The sequence below is a fragment of the Danio rerio genome, chromosome 5 (assembly GCF_049306965.1).
Source record: "Danio rerio strain Tuebingen ecotype United States chromosome 5, GRCz12tu, whole genome shotgun sequence".
NCBI classification, from domain to species: domain Eukaryota; kingdom Metazoa; phylum Chordata; class Actinopteri; order Cypriniformes; family Danionidae; genus Danio; species Danio rerio.
In genome coordinates this window covers 75362537-75385119 of record NC_133180.1, presented here as the reverse complement: position 1 = coordinate 75385119, position 22583 = coordinate 75362537, and the positions used below count along the sequence as shown (strand labels likewise).

The following is a 22583-nucleotide window of genomic DNA, read 5'->3' as shown; positions in this document are numbered from 1 at the left end:
TAAGCAATTGATTCAACCCATCACTGGGAAACACCCAAACACTTCCATACACACACATACACTACGGAAAATTTAGCTTACCCAATTCACTCATAGCGCATGCACCCGGAGGAAACACACGCCAACATGGGGAGAACATGCAACTCCACACAGAAATGCAAACTGACCCAGCCGAGTCTTGAACTAGTGACATAAAATTGAAATAAAGTCATTATTGCATGAGTCAGAATCCGTTCATTCATTCATTTTTCTTCGGCTTAGGCTCCATTTCAGAGGTCACGACAGCGGAATGAACCGCCTGCTATTCTAGCATATGTTTTACACAATAGATGCACTTTCAGCCACAACCCAGTACTGGGAAACACCCATGCACACTCACATTCACACACTCAAACACTTCTGTCAAATTAGTTCATCAATTCCCCTATAGCTCATGTGTATGGACTGTGAGGTAAACCGGAGCACCCTGAGGAAACCCACGCCAACAGGGAGAGAACATGCAAACTCCACACAGAAATCCCAACTGACCCAGCCGGGACTCAAACCAGCGACCTTCTTACTGTGAGGTGACAGTGCTAACCCCTGAGCCACTGTTCCCCCCGCTGAGTTAAAATTATAACAATCAAAATTATAGTCACAAAAGTGTTGTTATTTCCACTATTTTTTCAATATTATTAATAGGATCCCAAAGTCATAATAATGACGTCAACATTCTGAATAATAAATTCACACAGCAGTTTATAATTACAAGAAAAATTGTCAAAATTATGCCATAGATTTTAGTTTTGACACTGCCATTGTTTTCAATTGATGATTAAAACAGTTTTTTATATATATATATTTTTTGAGACTCTTTATTTTAAGATGTCCTTGTTACATAAGTCAAATGTATTTACAATGGTAATCTAGTACTAATTATAGTAATTACAATTAATTACATGTGACTAACCCTAAACCAAACCCACATTCCTAACCATAGAGTACGTACATGTAATTAATCAATTTTACTCCATAGTTAAATGAATAATTACACTGCGACAAGCACACCTTTAATAAAGTATATTTTTATGGGGTGGAAATGACTTTCAAAATAATAACAATTGTTCCGGTTATGTGAAATACATGGAAGAAAAGACCCAAAATAGAGTTAAGATGATGTTGAATGTAAATATGCAATCATATGGGCTGGTGTCATGTAGAACACAGGCTCGTTGTGAAAATGTACCTCTTATACATTTCTGGAGAGCGTGAATTATGTAGCCGGAGCTACAGTGCTTTAGAAAACACTATCGGTTGGGCTTAGGAAAGGTGGTGGGCGGGTCAATTCGTGCTTTTGTAAACACTATCGGTTGGGTTTAGGAAAGGTGGTGGGCGGGTCAATTAGTGCTTTTGAAAACACTATCGGTTGGGTTTAGGAAAGGTGGTGGGCGGGTCAATTCGTGCTTTTGCAAACACTATCGGTTGGGTTTAGGAAAGGTGGTGGGCGGGTCAATTAGTGCTTTTAAATAACACTATCGGTTGGTTTTTTTTACAAAAGGCAGGGGGTGGGTCAATTAGTGCTTTTGAAAACACTATTGGTTGGGTTTAGGAAAGGTGGTGAGTGGGTCACTTAGTGCTTTTGAAAACACTATCAGTTGGGTTTAGGAAAGGTGGTGGGCGGGTCAATTCGTGCTTTTGTAAACACTATCGGTTGGGTTTTTTACAAAAGGCAGGGGGTGGGTCAATTAGTGCTTTTGAAAACACTATTGGTTGGCTTTAGAAAAGGTGGTGGGTGGGTCAATTAGTACTTTTAAGAACACTATCGGTTGGGTTTAGGAAAGGCGGTGGGCGGGTCAATTAGTGCTTTTGCAAACACTACCGGTTGGGTATTTTACGAAAGGCGGGGGGTGGGTCAATTAGTGCTTTTGAAAATGCTATTGGTTGGTTTTTGGGAGGAGGATGGTGGGTCAGTCATTGGGTCGGTCAGTCACTCAGTCAACAGCGGCCTCTGGTGGATTTGCGCGAGAACAGCAGGCGTGAATGGAACTTGCGAGAAAAAATATGAGATCTGAAGAAGCATACAAAGCGGCCTCTGGTGGATTAGAGAAAACAAAAACAGCAAAAAACATAGCTCCTGGGACGTATTTGGGGCTCTCAAGAAATGTATATCGATGTGCATATCCATAATAAGCCTGGGTTGTTCATGTTTGAGTACATTTTATTTTTAGCCAAACTGATCTTCCAACAAGTAACGCAGTGCAATCTGTAATGCATGTTTTCTAAACCAGCTAAAATAAATCTGTTTATCCAAAAAGATACAATTAAGGGACTTTGCTGGGCTCGACATACACTATTTTACAGCCTAGCATTTGTCTGAGTGCCTTTCTTTGTGCTGAAGAATGTGTCTGGGGTTTGGATCTCTCGACTTTATTGCCCACCACATCACTTGCGGTAAACAAAGCAGAGAAGATGGTAATCAAATTAAGCGCCTGACAAGGCCAGAGCCTCAAGACCTCACAATAACACAGTCATTTATATTTACTTAGTCTTCATTTAGTCATTGAAAGGGAGCTTTATTTGAACATCTTTAGCAAGTTGAAGTGACAGATGATCACATTTTCTCTCCTTAATTAGACTTAAAATGTCTTAAATCTGCATTTTAAAGGTTTAAAAATGCAATCGACACGACACCATAAAGAAGTTATTTTTACTTTTCTCTGTCTATTTTTCACCCAGAACAAAGTAGACGCTCGTGGGGATTTCACTTATGCAAGCAAATTTTGGGGGGATTTTACTCTATAATAGCTTCTGACAGCTGCATCAACCACTTCTGATTATTAATAGCAACCTGTACATATATTAATTTATTGTTAATCTCTGTTCATAGCTAATACAACCTGTATATAATGTTGATAGTACATCCATCTGTAAATATCACCATCATTTTCTATAACTGCACTTAATAACTTATACCTGCATCCTGCACTTGCTGCTATTGCACTGCTGGGTAGACCTAAACTGCATTGCCTTGTACTTGTACATGTGTAATGACATTAAAGTTGAATCTAAATCTAATATTTATATCAGGTGACTGGGCTGGCCAATCCCGAAACACCTTGGTTTAACTTTTAAATGTTTAAACCTTGATATTTGCTCGTCTTGTCATTTCCATTAAGCATTTTTTAATGTGATATTCCTGAAATATTATGCGATACTCCAAAGTTATTCCAAAGATTAAAACAGATGGATTGAATAGAGCTCAACATGTAGACTAAGCAGCCCAAAAAGCCCAGACTGTGCTCTGCTCCTTCAGAGATCTGAGAATGGTGGAAACGGCACCAAACTTCCTGACCAGATGTGAAAAGTATCAGGATGTCGGCAGGACTGCTTTCCTACAAATTATAGGGATCTGCTCAGAAACGCTGTTACCTTGAAAGAGCAGTAGCTCTCTCTCATTACGGCTGAAGCGTGAACGTGCGTCTCTCAAGTATCATCAGTCAAATGGCCTTTTTGACAGCTGTTCAGTCTTTCCTTTATTTAAACTATACAAAAGTCTCATGGTTTAGAAGGTTTTAATAGCAGCTGCACGGTTTCTAAAAGGTTTCAAGAACGAAAAGCTGTTAATAAACGAGCTAGTGCATTTCTTTTGCAGATATCAGGCTCTGGGATGAAGGTTTGACGCTAATGTCATTTCCTGTGCCCACCATGTATTCCCTCTGTCTGGATGTCTGTGTCCTGCTCCCCTTTTTGCCCCGAGTGTGCATAATATATACTCAGGAAATGTGAGAGGAAATGTCCTATCTCCACCCAGCATGCACCACTCATTACAATAACCATCTGACATTCCTTCGGCTGAGTTCTGCTCATTTTGTCAGCTCATAGCTACATGTATGTAGAAAACGCATAGGAATTATTGTAGCACTTCAGCACACATGCTAATGGAAATTATGGACATCTTCCTGAAAGATGTGCATTTATGCATTTAGTAATCACTAAGTGAGTTCGATATTGAAAACAAAAGCGATCGCGTGCTAAATAATGGGGTGTATTTAAAAATAAATGCTATATCTAACATGCGCTTCATAGTGACAAAGTGCCTGGTGCATAAAGAGAGGAAGAGTGTCCTACAGGTGGTTTGTCAAGCCCACTCACTAGCATGGAGCACACTCAGGCATCCTACAGTCATTCATGTGATGCATTGGGTTTATTGTGCTGTCCTAGTGCTCACAGTGTGCTTCTTCTGTTGTAGGCTCAAGCCCTGACATGGTTTTAGTTCTGGATCCTTTGGTCAGAGAGAAAGTCTCCTGTCCTCTAACTCCGCGGATTGAGCGGGATCATGGCTCGTCCTCATCAGAGGTCATTCCCTCGTACCGAGAGCGCTCAGACTCCGGAGAGTCCAGCGATAGTCACAGGTCCCATCAGAGGAAGAGGCTGAACTCCAGCGCTTCAGACCAAGGTTAATACAGTTAGCATTTTTAAAGTCCACATGAACCGGAAGATGCAACCATTTTATTTTTCATATTGTGACGCAATTACTATAGAAACAGAATATTAAATGAGAAAACCGTGGGCATGGCTTGTTTTTTTTACTGTGAGCTGATTTTATGTAGTAAAGTAGGCATTTCATTTAGAAAGATCTCGGGAAAAGGGATTTTGGAAAGTTATTACGGCCTAATAGACTCCTCCTGCTCATCATTTCTGTTTCTTGTCAAAACTGACAGCTGGAGGGGCGTGGTTAGGTGTGTTAGCCACGCCCAATACCACAGACAGACCTAATCGGAGAATTTAACTGACAACAAACACTTCCTAATCTGCAATTGCCTCTCTGAATATCACACTAACTGTACCAAAAAAAAAAAAAAAAAATACTAATACTACTAATACTTCCCTTCTTAGACTTTACAGACCTGAAACTTGCCTACAGCACTTATTCATTGTTGCTCTTGGTTGTGTAAATTTTGGATAAAAGCGTCTGCTAAATGACTAAATGTAAATGCAAACAGAAAGTGCATTTTCAGTTTCTCAAAATTTCAATTGAAGAATAATCGAGCAAACTATTAGGGATGTAATAATATTGTAAATACCGTCATACCGCAATAGTCATTTTTTTTTAATATTACCGTAGGCGCATGACTCAATAAAACTATTTCTGAGAAAAAATTTTTAGGCAAATGAAGCGAACGGGAGGTAGCGGGAACTACAGTTTCCATGAGCCCAGGCGTGGCCATCATCCTTTGCGGTCTGTTGTCGCTACAGATCCATTAATGCGGAAATGGAGTGTGCTGCTAGTAGCGGGGAAGAAAAAGAGCTGGAAATGATCGAACCTAAAGCGGGTTTTAAATCGGATGCGTGGAAGCATTTCGGTTTCTTTCTAAAAGATACGAAAAAGGAGAAAAGGTGACAGACAAAGAAAAAAAACAGTATGGAGGCACTGCCAGACTGTGGTGAAATATAAGTCAGGGAATACGACTAATAACAGTCATGGGGACTGCAGAGCACAGCACACTTGTTAGATTAATGCAGACATTGACTTGTACCGCAAAGAGACCTCTATCTCACTCATGGCTTGTCCTCTCAAGTGGTGGAAAGACAATGCACAACGTTACCCACTGCTGTCAACCTTGGCTAAATCATATCTCTCTGTCCCAGAATCCTCAGTCCCAAATGAGAGGGTTTTTTTCTGTTGCAGGGGACATGCCCAGAGATCCCAGCTTTTACCAGATTATAGTTATATGATAATTTTCCTTAAAAAACCCATCTCTATCTAAGTGAGTGAGTGATTAAATGTTGAATGTGATGAGTTTTCAACAATACTAAATTGAAACTTAATTTTTTTTTATATGGTTTAATAGTTTTTTGTTATTAAAATTGAAAGATTGAAGTTCCTGTTTCAAAGCTAACAGATAAATGGCTAATTTGTATGTCATTGATATGTTCAGTGCTGAGGTAAATAAACACTTTTGGCACTTTTTTCGAGTCTTTTCATTAGTTTTGTTTTTCCTGTAAATTATTCAATAAATACCGTACCGTGCCATTCATACCGAGGTATTACCGTGAAATTCTGATACCGTTACATCCCTACAAACTATAATTTTTTACTTAATGACGTGCACGGATGAATAGTTCGCCACAAAACTAGCAATGTGAGCTAACAAAATCAATATACTTAATTTTGATTTCATGTGTACTTAAATGAGTTTTTGCCTTAATTATTTGATTTTTGGTTTGTTTTATTATTGGCTTAATTAGTTTTAGTTTAGTTTCTATGTTATGAACACATATTTAGATTTTTTTATATATATTTAGTTTAAAAAAAAAAAAACTTTTATACAATAAATAGGGTCATGTTTTGGTTTTAAGGGTCTCCAACAACAGTCTAATATGCATGCAAGGTAATAAAACACTTTCATGGTCTTATAATCTGCATTTATTTTTACCTAATTTTCTCATATGATTCGTTCAGGGATTCATTTGTTCCCGAAACTCTCCTTAGCGAGAAGCTAATCTGCGCTGATTGGACTGATGACAGTCTGTTGCGATTTGCCGACAGCGTTCATCGCGAGAGAGTGAAGTGCCCAGCACAGCTTATCAACAATATAGAAGTAGTCAGAGTGCATAGTGTATGTGTGAGCATACCTGCCAACACTCCTGTTTTTCCCGGGAGTCTCCCTCATTTCAGACCCATCTCCAGCCACCCTCCTGTTTTGTTATTTATCCTGGAAACCTCCCGTAATTTCAACCAATTACATACATAATTTGCAAGCTAGAGAAAACAAGGAGGCAACCATTTTAATCGCACTTACTTACACTTGTGAAATGGTGGAAGAAACTGATCCATAATCCACTGATCCATGTACTGATAAAGTTCCTGTTGAGCTCTGACAAACTCCCATACATCAATAGTCTTTTCTGATCCTCCCTTCAACAAACGGCCGACGAATGCCCCGTTTTTATATATATTTTTTGAGACTCTTTATTTTAAGATGTCCTTGTTACATAAGTCAAATGTATTTACAATGGTAATCTAGTACTAATTATAGTAATTACAATTAATTACATGTGACTAACCCTAAACCAAACCCACATTCCTAACCATAGAGTACGTACATGTAATTAATCAATATTACTCCATAGTTAAATGAATAATTACACTGCGACAAGCACACCTTAAATAAAGTATATTTTTATGGGGTGGAAATGACTTTCAAACTAATAACAATTGTTCCGGTTATGTGAAATACATGGAAGAAAAGACCCAAAATAGAGTTAAGATGATGTTGAATGTAAATATGCAATCATATGGGCTGGTGTCATGTAGAACAAAGGCTCGTTGTGAAAATGTACCTCGTATACATTTCTGGAGAGCGTGAATTATGTAGCCGGAGCTACAGTGCTTTAGAAAACACTATCGGTTGGGCTTAGGAAAGGTGGTGGGCGGGTCAATTCGTGCTTTTGTAAACACTATCGGTTGGGTTTAGGAAAGGTGGTGGGCGGGTCAATTAGTGCTTTTAAATAACACTATCGGTTGGGTTTAGGAAAGGTGGTGGGCGGGTCAATTAGTGCTTTTGTAAACACTATCGGTTGGGCTTAGGAAAGGTGGTGGGCGGGTCAATTAGTGCTTTTGAAAACACTATCGGTTGGGTTTAGGAAAGGTGGTGGGCGGGTCAATTAGTGCTTTTAAATAACACTATCGGTTGGGTTTAGGAAAGGTGGTGGGCGGGTCAATTAGTGCTTTTGAAAACACTATCGGTTGGGTTTAGGAAAGGTGGTGGGCGGGTCAATTAGTGCTTTTGTAAACACTATCGGTTGGGTTTAGGAAAGGTGGTGGGCGGGTCAATTAGTGCTTTTAAATAACACTATCGGTTGGGTTTTGGAAAGGTGGTGGGCGGGTCAATTAGTGCTTTTGAAAACACTATCGGTTGGGTTTAGGAAAGGTGGTGGGCGGGTCAATTAATGCTTTTAAATAACACTATCGGTTAGGTTTTTTACAAAAGGCAGGGGGTGGGTCAATTAGTGCTTTTGAAAACACTATTGGTTGGGTTTACAAAAGGTTGTGGGTGGGTCAATTCGTGCTTTTGAAAACACTATCAGTTGGGTTTAGGAAAGGTGGTGGGCGAAACTGAAACTGATCCATAATCCACTGATCCATGTACTGATAAAGTTCCTGTTGAGCTCTGACAAACTCCCATACATCAATAGTCTTTTCTGATCCTCCCTTCAACAAACGGCCGACGAATGCCCCGTTGTAAGCGTGTAGATTGCTCCTCAGAAAAATGAGGGCGACAGCACAAGGCTGGGCTATAATTCTGAGGTATTTTTGCAAAAATAAACCTCAACCACTGACTCTTCACAGTTTCATCTTTGGGTAGAGAAAATAGCACTAACTTTCCCTCGCACTTCCGATAATATCCGGCTGAGCACAGCATCTTGATGACTTGATTCAACCGGGATCTGCTACAGTGCTTGTCTTCTTCTTTTTCTTTGCCACAGTGTTTGCGGGCGGGGCCAAGGGTTTAAATTTTCCCGTGTTTGCAACAATTGGGCGGGGTTAATGTTTCGTATCGACGTCATGCCGAAACGTCTAAAGACTCGTTATCAAGACGATTCATTTGAAGCACTAAGAAGGTTGCTGGTTCGAGTCCCGGCTGTGCCAGTTGGCATTTCTATGTGAAGTCTGCATGTTCTCCTTGCATGGGTTTCCTCCGGGTTCTCCGGTTTCCCCCACAGTCCAAACACATGCACTATAGGGGAATTGAATAAGCTAAACTGGCCGTTGTGTATGAGTGTTTGTGTGACAATGAGAGTGTATGGGTGTTTCCCAGTACTGGGTTGCAGCTGGAAGGGCATCGGCTGTGTAAAACATATGCTGGATAAGTTGGCGATTCATTCCGCTGTGGTGACCCCTGATGAATGAAGGGACTAAGCCGAGGGAAAATGAATCATAAATGTTTGTGAAAGTGTATTAACAGGTGTTTTTCTAAATTGCCGCGGGTCAGATTTTTTTGCCATAGATTTGGGTGCTAATTAATCAATGATTTTTGCTAATTATTATTTTTAATAATAAATAATATTTAATAATTTGCTCATTTTTATTTATATTATTATTAGTTGTAGTTTTTCCACCTGTTGTGAATTTTGTAGTTTTTTATTTTAGTTAATGAAATTGTTTTTGACTTCCTTCAGAGCACAGCCATGACACTCTGCGGGACCGGAGCTCTCCGTCAGGACCGGCTGGAGACGAAGTGAGCTCAGAAACCCCTTTAATATCTGGAATAAACTCAGAGGCTCCACAAAGTGATCAGCAGCGGAAGAAACTTGAGAATGGCCTGGACTCGAGTCACTTCAGAAGCACAGCGGCTTCACAGGAGAGCACACTGAGCAGTAAAAGACCAGACGACAGCTCCAGACTGAAGGTATGTACTGTAGGTGCTGTTTGTTCCACCAGGAGGTACTGTTTGTCTTCATTCGAGGTCGTCCTGTTTTATTTCTGTCCACCTGCTCACTGAGTCCATCACCGCTGAGGCCACTCTCTGACACTACATCACTTTTAGACAGCATTAAAGGGATAGTCTATAACTAGTAGTCAAACACACCTCACAGCTAGAAGGTCGCTGGTTCGAGCCCCGGCTGGGTCTGTTGGCATTTCTGTGTGGAGTTTGCATGTTCTCCTGTGTTGGCGTGGGTTTCCTCCGGGTGCTCCAGTTTCCCCCACAAATTCAAAGACATGTGGTATAGGGGAAGTGGGAAAGCTAAAATGAGTATGAGTGTGTAATATGGAAGGACATCCGCTGCGTAAAACATATGCTGGATAAGTTGGCGGTTCATTCCGCTGTGGTGACCCCTGATTAATAAACGTACTAAGCTGACAAGAAAATGAATGAATGAAAATGAAAAACATTATTTTGAAATGTAATTTATTCCTATACGATGTCAAAGCAGGATTTTCAGCATCATTGCTCCAGTCTTCAGTTTGCATGTTTGTTTGTTTTTTTATGTGATGAATTCAGCCTGATCTTACGAGAAAACGTAGGTATTTTACGTTTTGCCAGTTTAGTGGCTAATTTGTACCAATTCGTACGAGTTCAGTCGTACGAAATTGTACGATTTTAAAAAGGAGGCGTGGCACCTAACCCCACCCCTAAACCCAACCATGAGCAAATCGTACTAAATTGTAAAAATTAGATTGAACGAATTCATTCGAAATTGCCACTAAATCAAAAAGTTACGAATTGCCGTGAGATTGTGTTGGATGAATTTGACCCTGGCTAAATGTTAAAAAAGATTAAAATAGTCTGTGCTTCATGTTTGTGTGGAAACAGTGTTGGAATTTTTCTCATTTCTTCAAAAGTTGTAATAAAAAAAAAATTAATACTTAATTAATCAACTAAAAAGAGTGAATTAATCATTTATTAAACGTATACTGTATTAATTACTTTAAAACTGTTTTTTTTTTTAAATGAGGTAATTTTAATATTTTATTGCATTGTTCTGTATTATTTTGTCATTTTGGTATTTATTTTGCCATAATAATACTGATGAAAATAACTCATTTTGAAATGTAATTTCTTTCTATGATATCGAAGCTGGATTTTCAGCTTCATTGCTGCAGTTTTCAGTGACACACAATTTTTTAAAGTCATTCTAATGTGATTTGACAGTAAATAACAGTCTTTGCTTCATATTTGTGTAGTGGAATTTCTTCTCTGAATAGAAAAATCCTTTAAATAACGCTTAATTCATTCACTAAAAAGACTGAATTATTCCTTAATTAAACGTATAATGCATTAATTACTGTAAAACTGTTTAATATTAATATAAATTGGATTTCTTTGTATTTTTGTATTTGTTTTGGCATAATTATCCTGAAGAAATGCAATTTATTCCTGTGATGTCGAAACTGGATTTTCAGCATCATTGCTCCAGTCTTCAGTGTCACATGATATATATATATATATATATATATATATATATATATATATATATATATATATATATATATATATATATATATATATATATATATATATATATATATATATATAAATATATATAAATATATTATTTTTGTATAACACCTGATTAAATCAATTAAATAGACTGAATTATTCATTCATTTATAAGCATCATGTATTCATTACTTAAAAATTGTTAGATTTTATTTGTTACTTAGGTAATATTAATAAAAAATGCATTACTCTGTATTATTTTGTCACAAAAGGCTGATTTTGGATGCTTTGTTTTCCCTCAGGCGTCATCAGGTCGAGACTCTTTCTTGACGTCACTTACTAATGGCAAAGATACAGGTGAGCTGTTCAGCAAACCCACATACAGTTACAAAACACACAGCTGAAGGTCAGCCAAAAATAGATTTGCCCTTGCGTAGCTGAATATGTTTATTATTTATAATTAGACTCAGGGTTTTTTTCCATTTGAATCTGACTTCCCCAGCAGCAACCGTGGCCAAGTCGATGTCCTTCTGCCTTTGTTTAAAGTATGAAGATGTCACCTCCTCGCAGTCAAGCAGGCATTATCCCAAGATCTGAGCTCTTCCTTATGACCTAATAGGGCCATGATTATTACATTCACAAGCTTGGAGGCCCAGTGTTTTTAATGCTTTAATCAGCCTGTCCTGCTCTTTCCCCCTTCTGAAGAAACCAAAACATCCTGCATGACCCCTAGGGAGCAAAAGCCCCATATTAGATGGAATTAATAACCTTACAATCACAATTGTTTATTCTAGACACAGTGGAATTAAACGGAGGGCGAATTAAAGGGGCGGTTCAGCGAGAAATTAAAAATCTGTCAAGCTAGAAACGGCGAAGACAATTTGATGTGCTCTGCGGGTGCATTGATCAGTGTTTATACAGGACTGAAAGGCTTAATTACATCTCTTCTTTATATATATAATCATGTCTTCAGATGACTTTATTAAAGCAGTCAGTTCACATGAAGTACTTTTATGAGGACTTTTTTAAGGGTCTAAACTTTGTTGTCTGCACTTACAGTACTTTGAGCCATTTTTTTATTCATTGTAGAATAATGATAATATGTGCGTATGTGTTTTGACAAGAAACTAAATATGAATACGTTCATATACAGTGTGTTTTGAAATTGTATCAACACAAAATATTACAGACAATCAGCATACCACAGTTAACATACAATGAAAATACATGCAATACACATTATTTTTAATTGTTTGCATAAATAACCCTTAACTCTTACTTTCTTGTTTCTTGCCGGATTTAAATGGTGATAATTTATAGTAATGTGTTCAGTTGTGTGTTTTTTTTAATAAACTAAATATTTATGTTTAGAACAGAGTGTATGAAAAACGTTTAACTTTTAGAAAAAAACTAACAAAAAACTGAATCGTATATCACTCTCCATGAGTTTCAAATGAGATTTCAAAGAGTTTTTGGACACCAAAATCTGAAATCAAATATTAGAGATTTTAAAATAAAAAATATTGAACAGCAAATAATCTGAGCTAATACAGAACAATAATTTAACAAAAAAACAAACAAACATGCTAACATTTATAATTACCTACATATACATATCAATATGCACATACATGATTACTTATATATAACACCCACATAAACTTGCATGTAAAAAGAGTAAGAAAAGATTAAGAAAAAGAAAAAAAGCCAAATGCTTCAAGCATTTGATTGCTTCAAGCCAGTTGCTTGTTGAAGTCTTCGCTGTGCTCTCTATATTAATGGAACAATGTTATCACGCTCTGAACCTCTCATCTAATGAATGAACAGCAAATTACTAATAAAATAATATAAGAAATATAATATTAATATAATAAAATGTAGTCAAAAAGATCAAATTTAACATATATTGATTTTATTTTATTTGTTATAATCCACTGCATTGCGATGTTCGTTCATTTGAAAGCTGATTGGGGATTGCACATTTAGTCACGTTACTGGCACAGCAGACCCATGAAACTTTCTCCATTTATGTCCACATCAATCCAGAATAAAGGCATCTTTGCGAGATAACGCAAAACATCTTTGCGAGATAACGCAAAACATCTTTGCGAGATAACGCAAAACATCTTTGCGAGATAACGCAAAACATCTTTGCGAGGGAACGCAAAACATCTTTGATAGATAACGTAAAACTTCTTTGCGAGATAAAGCAAAACTTCCTTGCGAGAAAACGCAAATCTTCTTTGTGAGATAATGCAAAACATCTTTGCGACGGAATGCAAAACATCTTTGCGAGATGACGCAAAACTTCTTTGCGAGATAACGCAAAACTTTTTTGCTGGATAACGCAAACCATCTTTGCGGGATAAGGCACAACTTCTATGCTTGAAAACGCACAACATCTTTGCGAGATAACACAAAACATCTTTGTGAGATAACTCAAAACTTCTTTGCAAGATAAAGCAAAACATCTTTGCAAGATAACGCAAAATACCTTTGCGAGATTACACAAAACATCTTAGCGACGGAACGCAAAACATCTTTGTGAGATAACGCAAAACATCTTTGTGAGATAACACAAAACATCTTTGTGAGATAACGCAAAACATCTTTGTGAGATAACGCAAAACATCTTTGTGAGATAACGCAAAACATCTTTGTGAGATAACGCAAAACATCTTTGTGAGATAACGCAAAACATCTTCGCGAGATCACGCAAAACTTCTTTGCAAGATAACGCAAAACATCTTTGTGAGATAACGCAAAACTTCTTTGCGAGATTGAGCAAAAGATCTTTTCGAGATAACACAAAATACCTTTGCGAGATTACACAAAACATCTTAGCGACGGAACGCAAAACATCTTTGCGAGATTAAGCAAAAGATCTTTTCGAGATAACACAAAACTTTGCGAGCTAACGCAAAACATCTTTGCGACAAAACGCAAAACTTATTTGTGAGATAACGCACATAACACTCCGTTTTTTTCCCACCCATTTTTTTCTCCAGCATCACATCCCATCCCCATAGAACAGTTGATGGTCGTCATTGACTTCCATTGTAAGAAAAAAAATTCTATGTATGCCAATGATGATTAATTCTGAAAATCAAACACTTTTATTGCAATTTTTTCTTATTTTTTTGTATTTTTTTCTTCAGTTTTAAATGATTGAATAATTTCTTTTCAGATTTTAGAAACAAGACATCATACTCCGGGCCCTTCATTCGCACCAACTCTGTCCGTGACCGGATGCTGAAGTTCACCGAACCAGTCTCAAGCGCACCTAGAAGCGCTCATAGTTTCTCTCATTCTACAAACACAGTGTCAGCAGACGAGTCCCGGGACACCCTGTCCTGTTCCTCCTCCATCCCAAAGAAAGGGAGAAATGTCAGCGAGAGCATGATGTCAGCCCAGCCTAAACTGCTCTCCAGCCAATCACGCGCAGCAGTGGGCGGCTCAGAGACTCGCAGTCAAAATGTCAGGAGTGCATGTGGCTTTTCAGAAGAAGTGCAGACTCCTGAGGGAGAATCATCTGCAGGAGCCCACCACTCCAGCATGAAAACCTTCCTCAGCATCGAGATCAAAGACGGACGAAACCCACCGTCACATTCTTCACTCTCATCGTCCTCCACCGCCGTAAACATGAGTCCTCGAATCATCACAGCTGCCGCTCCGCAGAGAACAGGTGAGATTTCTACCATTAATGCATTCTTAAAATAAGTGCTAAACACCTGAAGTCAATATTATTTACCCTCCTGTTATTTTGTTTTCTTTTTAAATATTTCCCAGAGCAAGGATTTAATTTTTTTGGCTAGAATAAAAGCAGTTTTTAATATTTTTAAAACCATTTTAAGGTCAACACTGTAAAAATTGGCTGTGATTTCAACTGTAATTTTTTTTTAAATGCTACAGTAAGTAAGTAATCCGTAACCCGGTTAAGGGATGTTTTCTTAATATATATACTAGGGCTGTGCAATTAATCGAAAATCCAGTTTCGATTTCGATTACGGCTTCTAACGATTATGAAAAACCATTAATCGAGATAAACGATTATTTCATCATATACCGCCCCCTTTCCAGTTCCACGTGAAAGTGACTGAAAGATGTGCTGTGATGTAACTTTTGTAGCACGGGATGCGCATCATTCATATTTTTAAGGCTGCTTTCACACCTGTGAGTCGATTCAGTTGTTCTGAAACAGAGATTACAAATGTTACATTGTTGCTCTTTGCTTTTGGAGCGGTTCACTTTCACACTGCAAAGTTTATAATCGGACCAAAAGAGCTAAAACAAGTCACGTGCGAGTAAACTCTCCTCACATTGGTCAGAGTGTCAGGGTTTATTTTGCAGCGTCCCGCTCAGCTGTCAGGAGAGGTGGTGGTTTGGTGGTGATTGACAGGGTGTGCGCGATGTGTCTGAGGAGAGACGCGGTGGGGAGGGGTGAGAAGGGTGCGCGACGATGCCTATTTGAGGATCGGGAGGGAGACGCGAGATTACTGGGAGATCATCACATGTTTGCGGGCATCCGGAGACTCGCGAAACTTCCCGCCCTACTCATAATTCTCTCTTCATATAGCCGTAAGCCTATTACATATCCATAAAACACTGTGATATAACCGCGCTCGGATCGGATCGCTTTCTCACTGCAATCAAACCGCTCCAGGGTTCGTTTCAATCGAGCCGAGACCACCTCATTCAAGCGATCTCGGAGCGATTACTTTGGCGCGGAACAGAGCGCGATTGCCCTGTTCACATATGCCAAACGAACCGCGCTAAGTAGGCAAACGAGACACGTTCGGAAACAAAAGTGTAGGTGTGAAAGCACCCTAAAAGCGCGAAAGAGCACGTGCTTTTGTGTGTGTGCGCGCTGCGCTTAGCCTCGGACAGGTATTATGTGTGTGTGTTTGTGCGTGTCTGTGTGCGCGTGGTCCGTGCTCAGCCTCAGAAAGCAGAGCACACGCACATCTAACGCCATCTTAATGCGAGCGCTTTAATGGTCAAATACATGCACGGTGTTGATTATTATTCATATTAATCCTCATTTGTGTAATAAACAAACAAGTTAAGAATCAAAAGACACGTGAAAGAGAAAGCATTTCGGAGCCGCACTATTCTTAAAGTGACAGCGTGCGATATTCCTGCTGCTGTTTTTATTATTTATCAAACAACAAAAGGACAAAATCCATATATATATACACACACACACATATATATATATAGCATATGTATATATATATGCTATAGTATGTAACTTACCAAACTGGTTAAGTGCTTGAATAGTTTGAAAATGCTTGAATAGTGCTTAAATTTGACTTTGGAAAAGGTGTAAGAACACTAGTTTATCCAGTTATGTTTCATAACTTGGGTCTAAATCAGCAGAGGGTGAATTTATGGTCTTAATGTCTTTATTATAGGTAATGGAAATTCAGCGTTTTAGGCACAAAGTCTGGGAATTTTTTATTTGGCTTAAAGTGGAAATCTTGTATTAAAATTCTGACACATTTTATTTTCATGGATTCTGCAAAAGCATCAGGCAGCACAACTAAATCAAATAATTCCAGATTATTTCTGTTTTTCCTGTGTTGTTTATCAGATAAACGCAGCTTTGGTGAGCAAAAAGTGACTTGAGGCGTCTTTACACAGCACAGAAACCAAACCTGAAATGGCATCAAACCACAAAATGATGAATTTCACAGAGCGTGTGATGTCTTCACACCGAATTCTGAACACACAGACCCTCTTTAGGGCTCCTTAAATCAGCTGTTATAGATGCTTTTGCACTCTTTAGCTTTAAACCACAATATATATCACAGTAGAATTATTTCATTATTCAACATTTGCAGATAACCGCACCGATCATTTCAGTCACAGGCCTAGAAGGAGGAAAATGAAAGGCTAGAGATGGCTGAAAGATCATAATGAGTCGGAAAGCAGCAGTATCATGCATTTCACAGATGTTTTCATGAGCTGATGGAACAAACTGAAATGCAAGCTGTGCATATTCTCAGTGTTGGCAGCCATTTTTGGAAATTTCACCCCTTATAATGAAAATATTTCCATACATTCCTCCTCCATGATTCAAGTAGTGCATGAGTAAGTCCATTTAGTGGCTTTGCATATAAACTTGACGATAATATTTTTCGTGGAAAGGCTTGTGGTTGCTTTCAGTGGGAGATGATTAAACACAAGTCACTCGGATGTTGCTTTAATTATAAATGTAGTAAAAGAGACAGCTCCACCAAAACCTTTTCTCAACACACTGTATATATGCAGTATTCATCCTCTGGTCTCTTGCGTTTCCTTTTCAGTGGAAAGATTTGGTTTTTAATAAAGTTAAATTGGTACCACTTTAGAATAACTATCCGTTATAACTAGTTAATAGACCATTAATAAACTGTCAGTTAACAAGTTATAAATGATTTGTTAAACAAAAGTGAATAGTTTAATTATTTATAACTGTGCCTTATAGATGGCTAATAGATCACTTACAAGCTGTTAGTTAACAAGTTGTAAATGACTTCTTAACTGTATTTTAATGATTTATAACTATACCTAATAAATTAGTAATAGATCATGAACAAGCTGTTATTAAATAACTTAATAAAGGCTTGTTAAGCATCAGTTAATAGTGTATATATGTTATTGGGACGTTATTCTAAAGTTGCAGCTATTTTTCATTTATTAACTGTTAGTAAATGAGGAATAGTTGCAACTTTAGAATAACGTCCCAATAACATGCTTAAGCTAATAACTAACACTTAACTATTATATTTACTCACACTTTACAGATCAGTTGTTCACCATCTAATAACACCAGTGAAACTTTGTAGAATTTTAATAAAATATATTTTTATTTATTTTGTTTTCATGTTTAGCACTTCATGGGTTTGTATTCTTGTATAGTGCTGTTCTGCCATGTGATGGTTCAGTATGTGTGTTTCTATACATTAAACACAACGTTCAACATTTCATCTGTGGAGCTTCTTTGGTAAAACACAGCACACAGAAAAGCCTATAAGTGGAACAAGGTTAAGATACAAACATTTTATATTTTAAATATTACATCAAATTTCTGTAGCTTGAACTTGTTCCATCCATTTGCTGTTCTACATAGATTCACTGGTATTAGTAGATGGTTAGCAAATGATGAACAACTCTCGTCTGTAAAGTGTGAGTAAATATAATAGTTAAGTGTTAGTTATTAGCTTAAGCATGTTATTGGGACGTTATTCTAAAGTTGAAACTATTCCTCATTTACTAACAGTTAATAAATTAAAAATAGCTGCAACTTTAGAATAACGTCCCAATAACATATATACACCATTAACTGATACTTAACAAGTCTTCATTAAGTATTTACTAACAGCTTGTTCATGATCTCTTAATAATTTATTAGGTATAGTTATAAATCATTAAAATACAGTTAAGAAGTCATTTACAACTTGTTAACTAACAGCTTGTAAGTTATCCATTGCCCATCTATAAGGCACAGTAATAAATAATTAACAAACTATTAACTTTTGTTTAACAAATCATTTATAACTTGTTAATTGACAGTTTATTAATGGTCTATTAACTAGTTATAACGGATAGTTATTCTAAAGTGTTACCGTTAAATTTAGTAAAACTCAAAGTTGGCTAGTAGTGCACTGTAAAAATATGGTGAGTTTTGCATATTTTGTGATTCATGTTTTTATTTTTGACTTTTCCCCATTAATTTAAGCGTTTAATTTGCATTATGTGATCTTGATTTTTCTTCCAACAACTTTTAACTTTAATAAAAGTGACTTTTATTAATATTTGTAATAGTTAGTAGTGCTATATTATCGGTTGTTGTTGTAAATTACGCTACAAAAACCTTGTAATAAACTGCCAGCACTTATTTATCTATACATTATATTGTTTCAGACTACTAAAATGTCAAGAAAAGTAACTTTGTTAAACTGTGGAGTGTGAATTTTCAACATCAAAAGTCGACAGAGCAGAGATCAACATCCCATAATGCAGTTCACAACCGTAAATAAAGGCAAAACACTTGGCAATCGCAAAATATGGAAACTGTTCTTTAACATATTTTTACGATGTGTTTGAGCTTAAAAACGTTATGCAATTCTGAGTGTGCTTCACACAGGTGAGTGGGCTTGACAAACCAGCTGTAGAAAACACACCTTTTCATCTCTCTGACACTTTAACTAACACTTAAACCAGTTTTAAATAACATTAAATCCAGGGCTCGAAATTGCAACCATTTTGGTTGCATATGCGCCCAAAATTTTATCTATGCGACTTCAAGTGAAGTTTATTTATAAACAAATTTAGAGAGGATCCCGTGCTTATGATTGTTCACAGCTGTTCCAACTTTAGCTAATGACTAATTATCCTATTAGACGATCCTTAACTCACTATAAATAACCAGACTTTTCTCATCTCAATATCTTCGTCTTGAAGAAACCCCCCCTACCCAACCCTACTTTCCCTCCTTTCAAACGGGCATCACGGTGGCCAGTGATTAGCGCTGTTGCCTCACAGCAAGAATGCCCCTGGTTTAATTCCTTTCCAAACCAGACGGCATTTCTGTGCGGAGTTTGCTCGTTCTCCCCGTGGTCGAGTGGGTTTTCCCCGGGTCCTCCGGTTTCCTCCCACAGTTCAAAAACAAGCACCCTAAATAATTAATCCAAATACTTTAGCTAAACTCTGAGTACACCTTTCAGCATCCATATCTGACACTTAGCTACAACAAGCAAGAGGGGGAGTCATCGAGATCTACCTGAGCTCAAACTCCCCTCTCGCCTTGCAACGGGAGGGAGCCCAGGGCTCGAGCATCTTATAAGCTCAGGGCTCTCTCCCGGGACAGCACGCCAAACTAGCTTTATTATCAATCATCAGCTAAGTGTGAACTCTTAAAAATATATTTGGGAGCATTTGTGTGAGTGCATAAAATTGTGTGCGAGCAGTTTTTACTGCAAAATGTTCACCACATGCGCAGATTCGGGAGAATGCATTCACGCAGAATGCATCTCTGCACTTGAAACGTGAAACGCAGCGCTCAGGAATGGTTTAAAACAGTTGTCATGTCAACTTGCTGGAGTAAACAAAGCCAAGTCCGTAATGCTTGCCCCGCCTTCGCGCTCTTCTTATTGGCCCACCACTGCTCTAGCACTGAAATCTCAGCTGTCAATCACTCAGTCAATGCCTTCTGGCTTGGGATGACAGAGAGAGCTGCTACCGCGGAAAACTGTAAAGCGCTGAAGATGAGAATGAAGATAACACTGACAGATTTAGTTTAAGAAACCATGACACCTAAAGTTACAAATAATGACACAACGTACTAGTGATCATGTGCTGAATGTTAATCCACCATCTACACTTTTCTAAGAGTGGATAAAAGACTTCCGTTGGCTTCAAGTCCGCTATGAAAAGTCTGTGGGATGGAATTTTCAGGTAACTGTTTGCCACATCTAGCACCAGAGCTTTAGTTTAATCCTTCATATAATCGCCAGATGCTGTCCGCCGTGCAAGCGGCAGATATATGTCAAATGTAACACCACGTACACCATCGCAAGCGGGCTTACACTGAGTAAACTAATATTGCTACTCATAAAAAGACCGGTATTGCTATTAACATGACGTTTGCATATAATAAGGTACAGTATATGTCAAAAGCATCAGTGCAATATCAGACAGCACCCGTGAGAACAGCACAGTTATATTGATAACAGATTCATTCATGTCAAGCAGTGCATGCAGGGCCGGTGAGCGCTCCGTGTATGCTTTGGTCACTCAGTTCTGTTATAAAAATCTATGCTCTTGTGATCACGGGATTTCGTTAAGGCATATTTTCCTTACGCTTGCATATATATATATGTATATATATATGTATATATGTATATATATATATATATATATATATATATATATATATATATATATATATATATATRTATATATATATATATATATATATATATATATATATATATATATATATATATGTATATATATATATATATATAAATATATATATATATGTATATGTATATATATGTGTATGTATATATATATATATATATATATATATATATATATATATATATATATATATATATATATATATATATATATATATATATATATATATTTTTTTTTTTTTTTTTTTTTTTTTTTTTTTTTTTTTTTTGCTTGTTAGTTTGATTACAGTTGATTTCAAATGCAATAAATATGTTTGTATAAAACTTGTAGTAACGGTGCTTATAATTTGTGGGTGCGACTAAATTTTATGCTTCACCCATGTGTATATATATTTCTTCTATTTATGTAAGTACACTGTAAAAAATGTTTAAGACGTAAAGTCAAGACAACAAATATTTTTATGTTGCTTTAACTTATTAGATTAAATTAATCAGGTTTCAACTAAAATCTTTAAGTTACGCGATGATTAACTTAATATTTTTATTCAGTTTGATTGATGTACACTAAGTTGAGACAACTAGAATTTTTTTCACATTGTATATATAACGTGTGTCCATTAGTCAGTATAAGGCAATTGTTTTTCAGTTATTCCATGTAAATGCTATATTTGTTGAATTCCCCATCCAAAAATAGCAGCATGTTATATACTGTTATTTGTATTATAGTATATATGCTTTATATGCACCAAACATACTCTTAACTAACCTACATTACACTACTTTGCATAAAATAACCGTTGAATTGTAGTTTACTGGCATAAGTAAACTACCTGACATAAGTCTTGTCGTCGATCTCAGTTGTAAGAGCAACAAATAATAACTCGACTTCTAGTTGATCATTTGGAAAAGTGGCAGAAGGTGGATTTTTCTGATGAATCATCTGTTGAGCTGCATCACAATCATCACAAATACTGCAGAAGAGCTACTGGAACCTGCATAGGGTTGTAACAATATACCGGTATGACGGTCTACCACGATTTGAACGTGCACGATTATCATACCATGAACAATTGCATATCAACGGTTTTAACCCTTAAAGACCGCGACAGCCGCCCGCGGCTAAAAATAAGTATTGCTCTTAAATGTTTAATAACTTTTGATTCGCTGATCCGATTCATACAATTCAAAGATTGGCATAAAGAAGAGAATCTCAGCTTTCCAGTGCTGTATCACATAACATTCGCGGCTCCGGAGGCTCCGGAATCAGTGCGGTTACGTCATCAAAATTTGACAACGCTGATTTGACAAAGAAACGCTCGTCACTGTGTCTCCGGACAAACCAGACATCATACATTGATGCATTGTCCCTCCTCCATGCCCAGATTGGTTCAAACTCGCTATATCACAACCAATAAGCATAGGTTTCACTTTTGTTTGTGGACCAAGCTTTTTGAACAACACGGAATGAGAGATAGGCATACATTTATGCGCGGCTAAATAAAACGCAAAAAAAAAGTTTTGCATGAAATAATTCTCATACTAAGTACTTTTGCATGCACAGCAGCACAGAAACATGACAAAACAGTGACACAGCAAAGACGAACTGCTGCTCTTGCTGTTTTCAAAAGACACAAATGAAGGTGCAGCTGTTTGTCTGCAATGCAGACAACCATATCCAAATCCATATCCACAGACAACCATATCCATGCTGGCACATAAAACCTAAGGATGTTCCATATTGAATCTAGTT

At 37.3% G+C, this 22583-nt stretch overlaps 1 protein-coding gene across 20 annotated transcripts in view; it reads left to right on the top strand.

Moving 5' to 3' along the window:
* smtnb (smoothelin b) overlaps positions 1–22583 on the top strand; it is a 124465-nt gene that overhangs the window by 48662 nt on the left and 53220 nt on the right. For 15 of the 20 annotated variants that reach the window (XR_012406534.1, XR_012406532.1, XR_012406533.1 and 12 more), the window contains 4 exons: positions 4229–4435; positions 9163–9392; positions 11228–11282; positions 14113–14610. Coding sequence is in view for 15 of the 20 variants with exons in the window: in XM_073951663.1 (XP_073807764.1) it covers positions 4229–4435; positions 9163–9392; positions 11228–11282; positions 14113–14610 (990 nt within the window). In the remaining 5 variants the exon portion in view is untranslated. The remainder of the gene's footprint in view (positions 1–4228; positions 4436–9162; positions 9393–11227; positions 11283–14112; positions 14611–22583) is intronic. The other 5 variants (XR_012406535.1, XM_073951665.1, XM_073951664.1 and 2 more) reach the window with 1 other exon arrangement.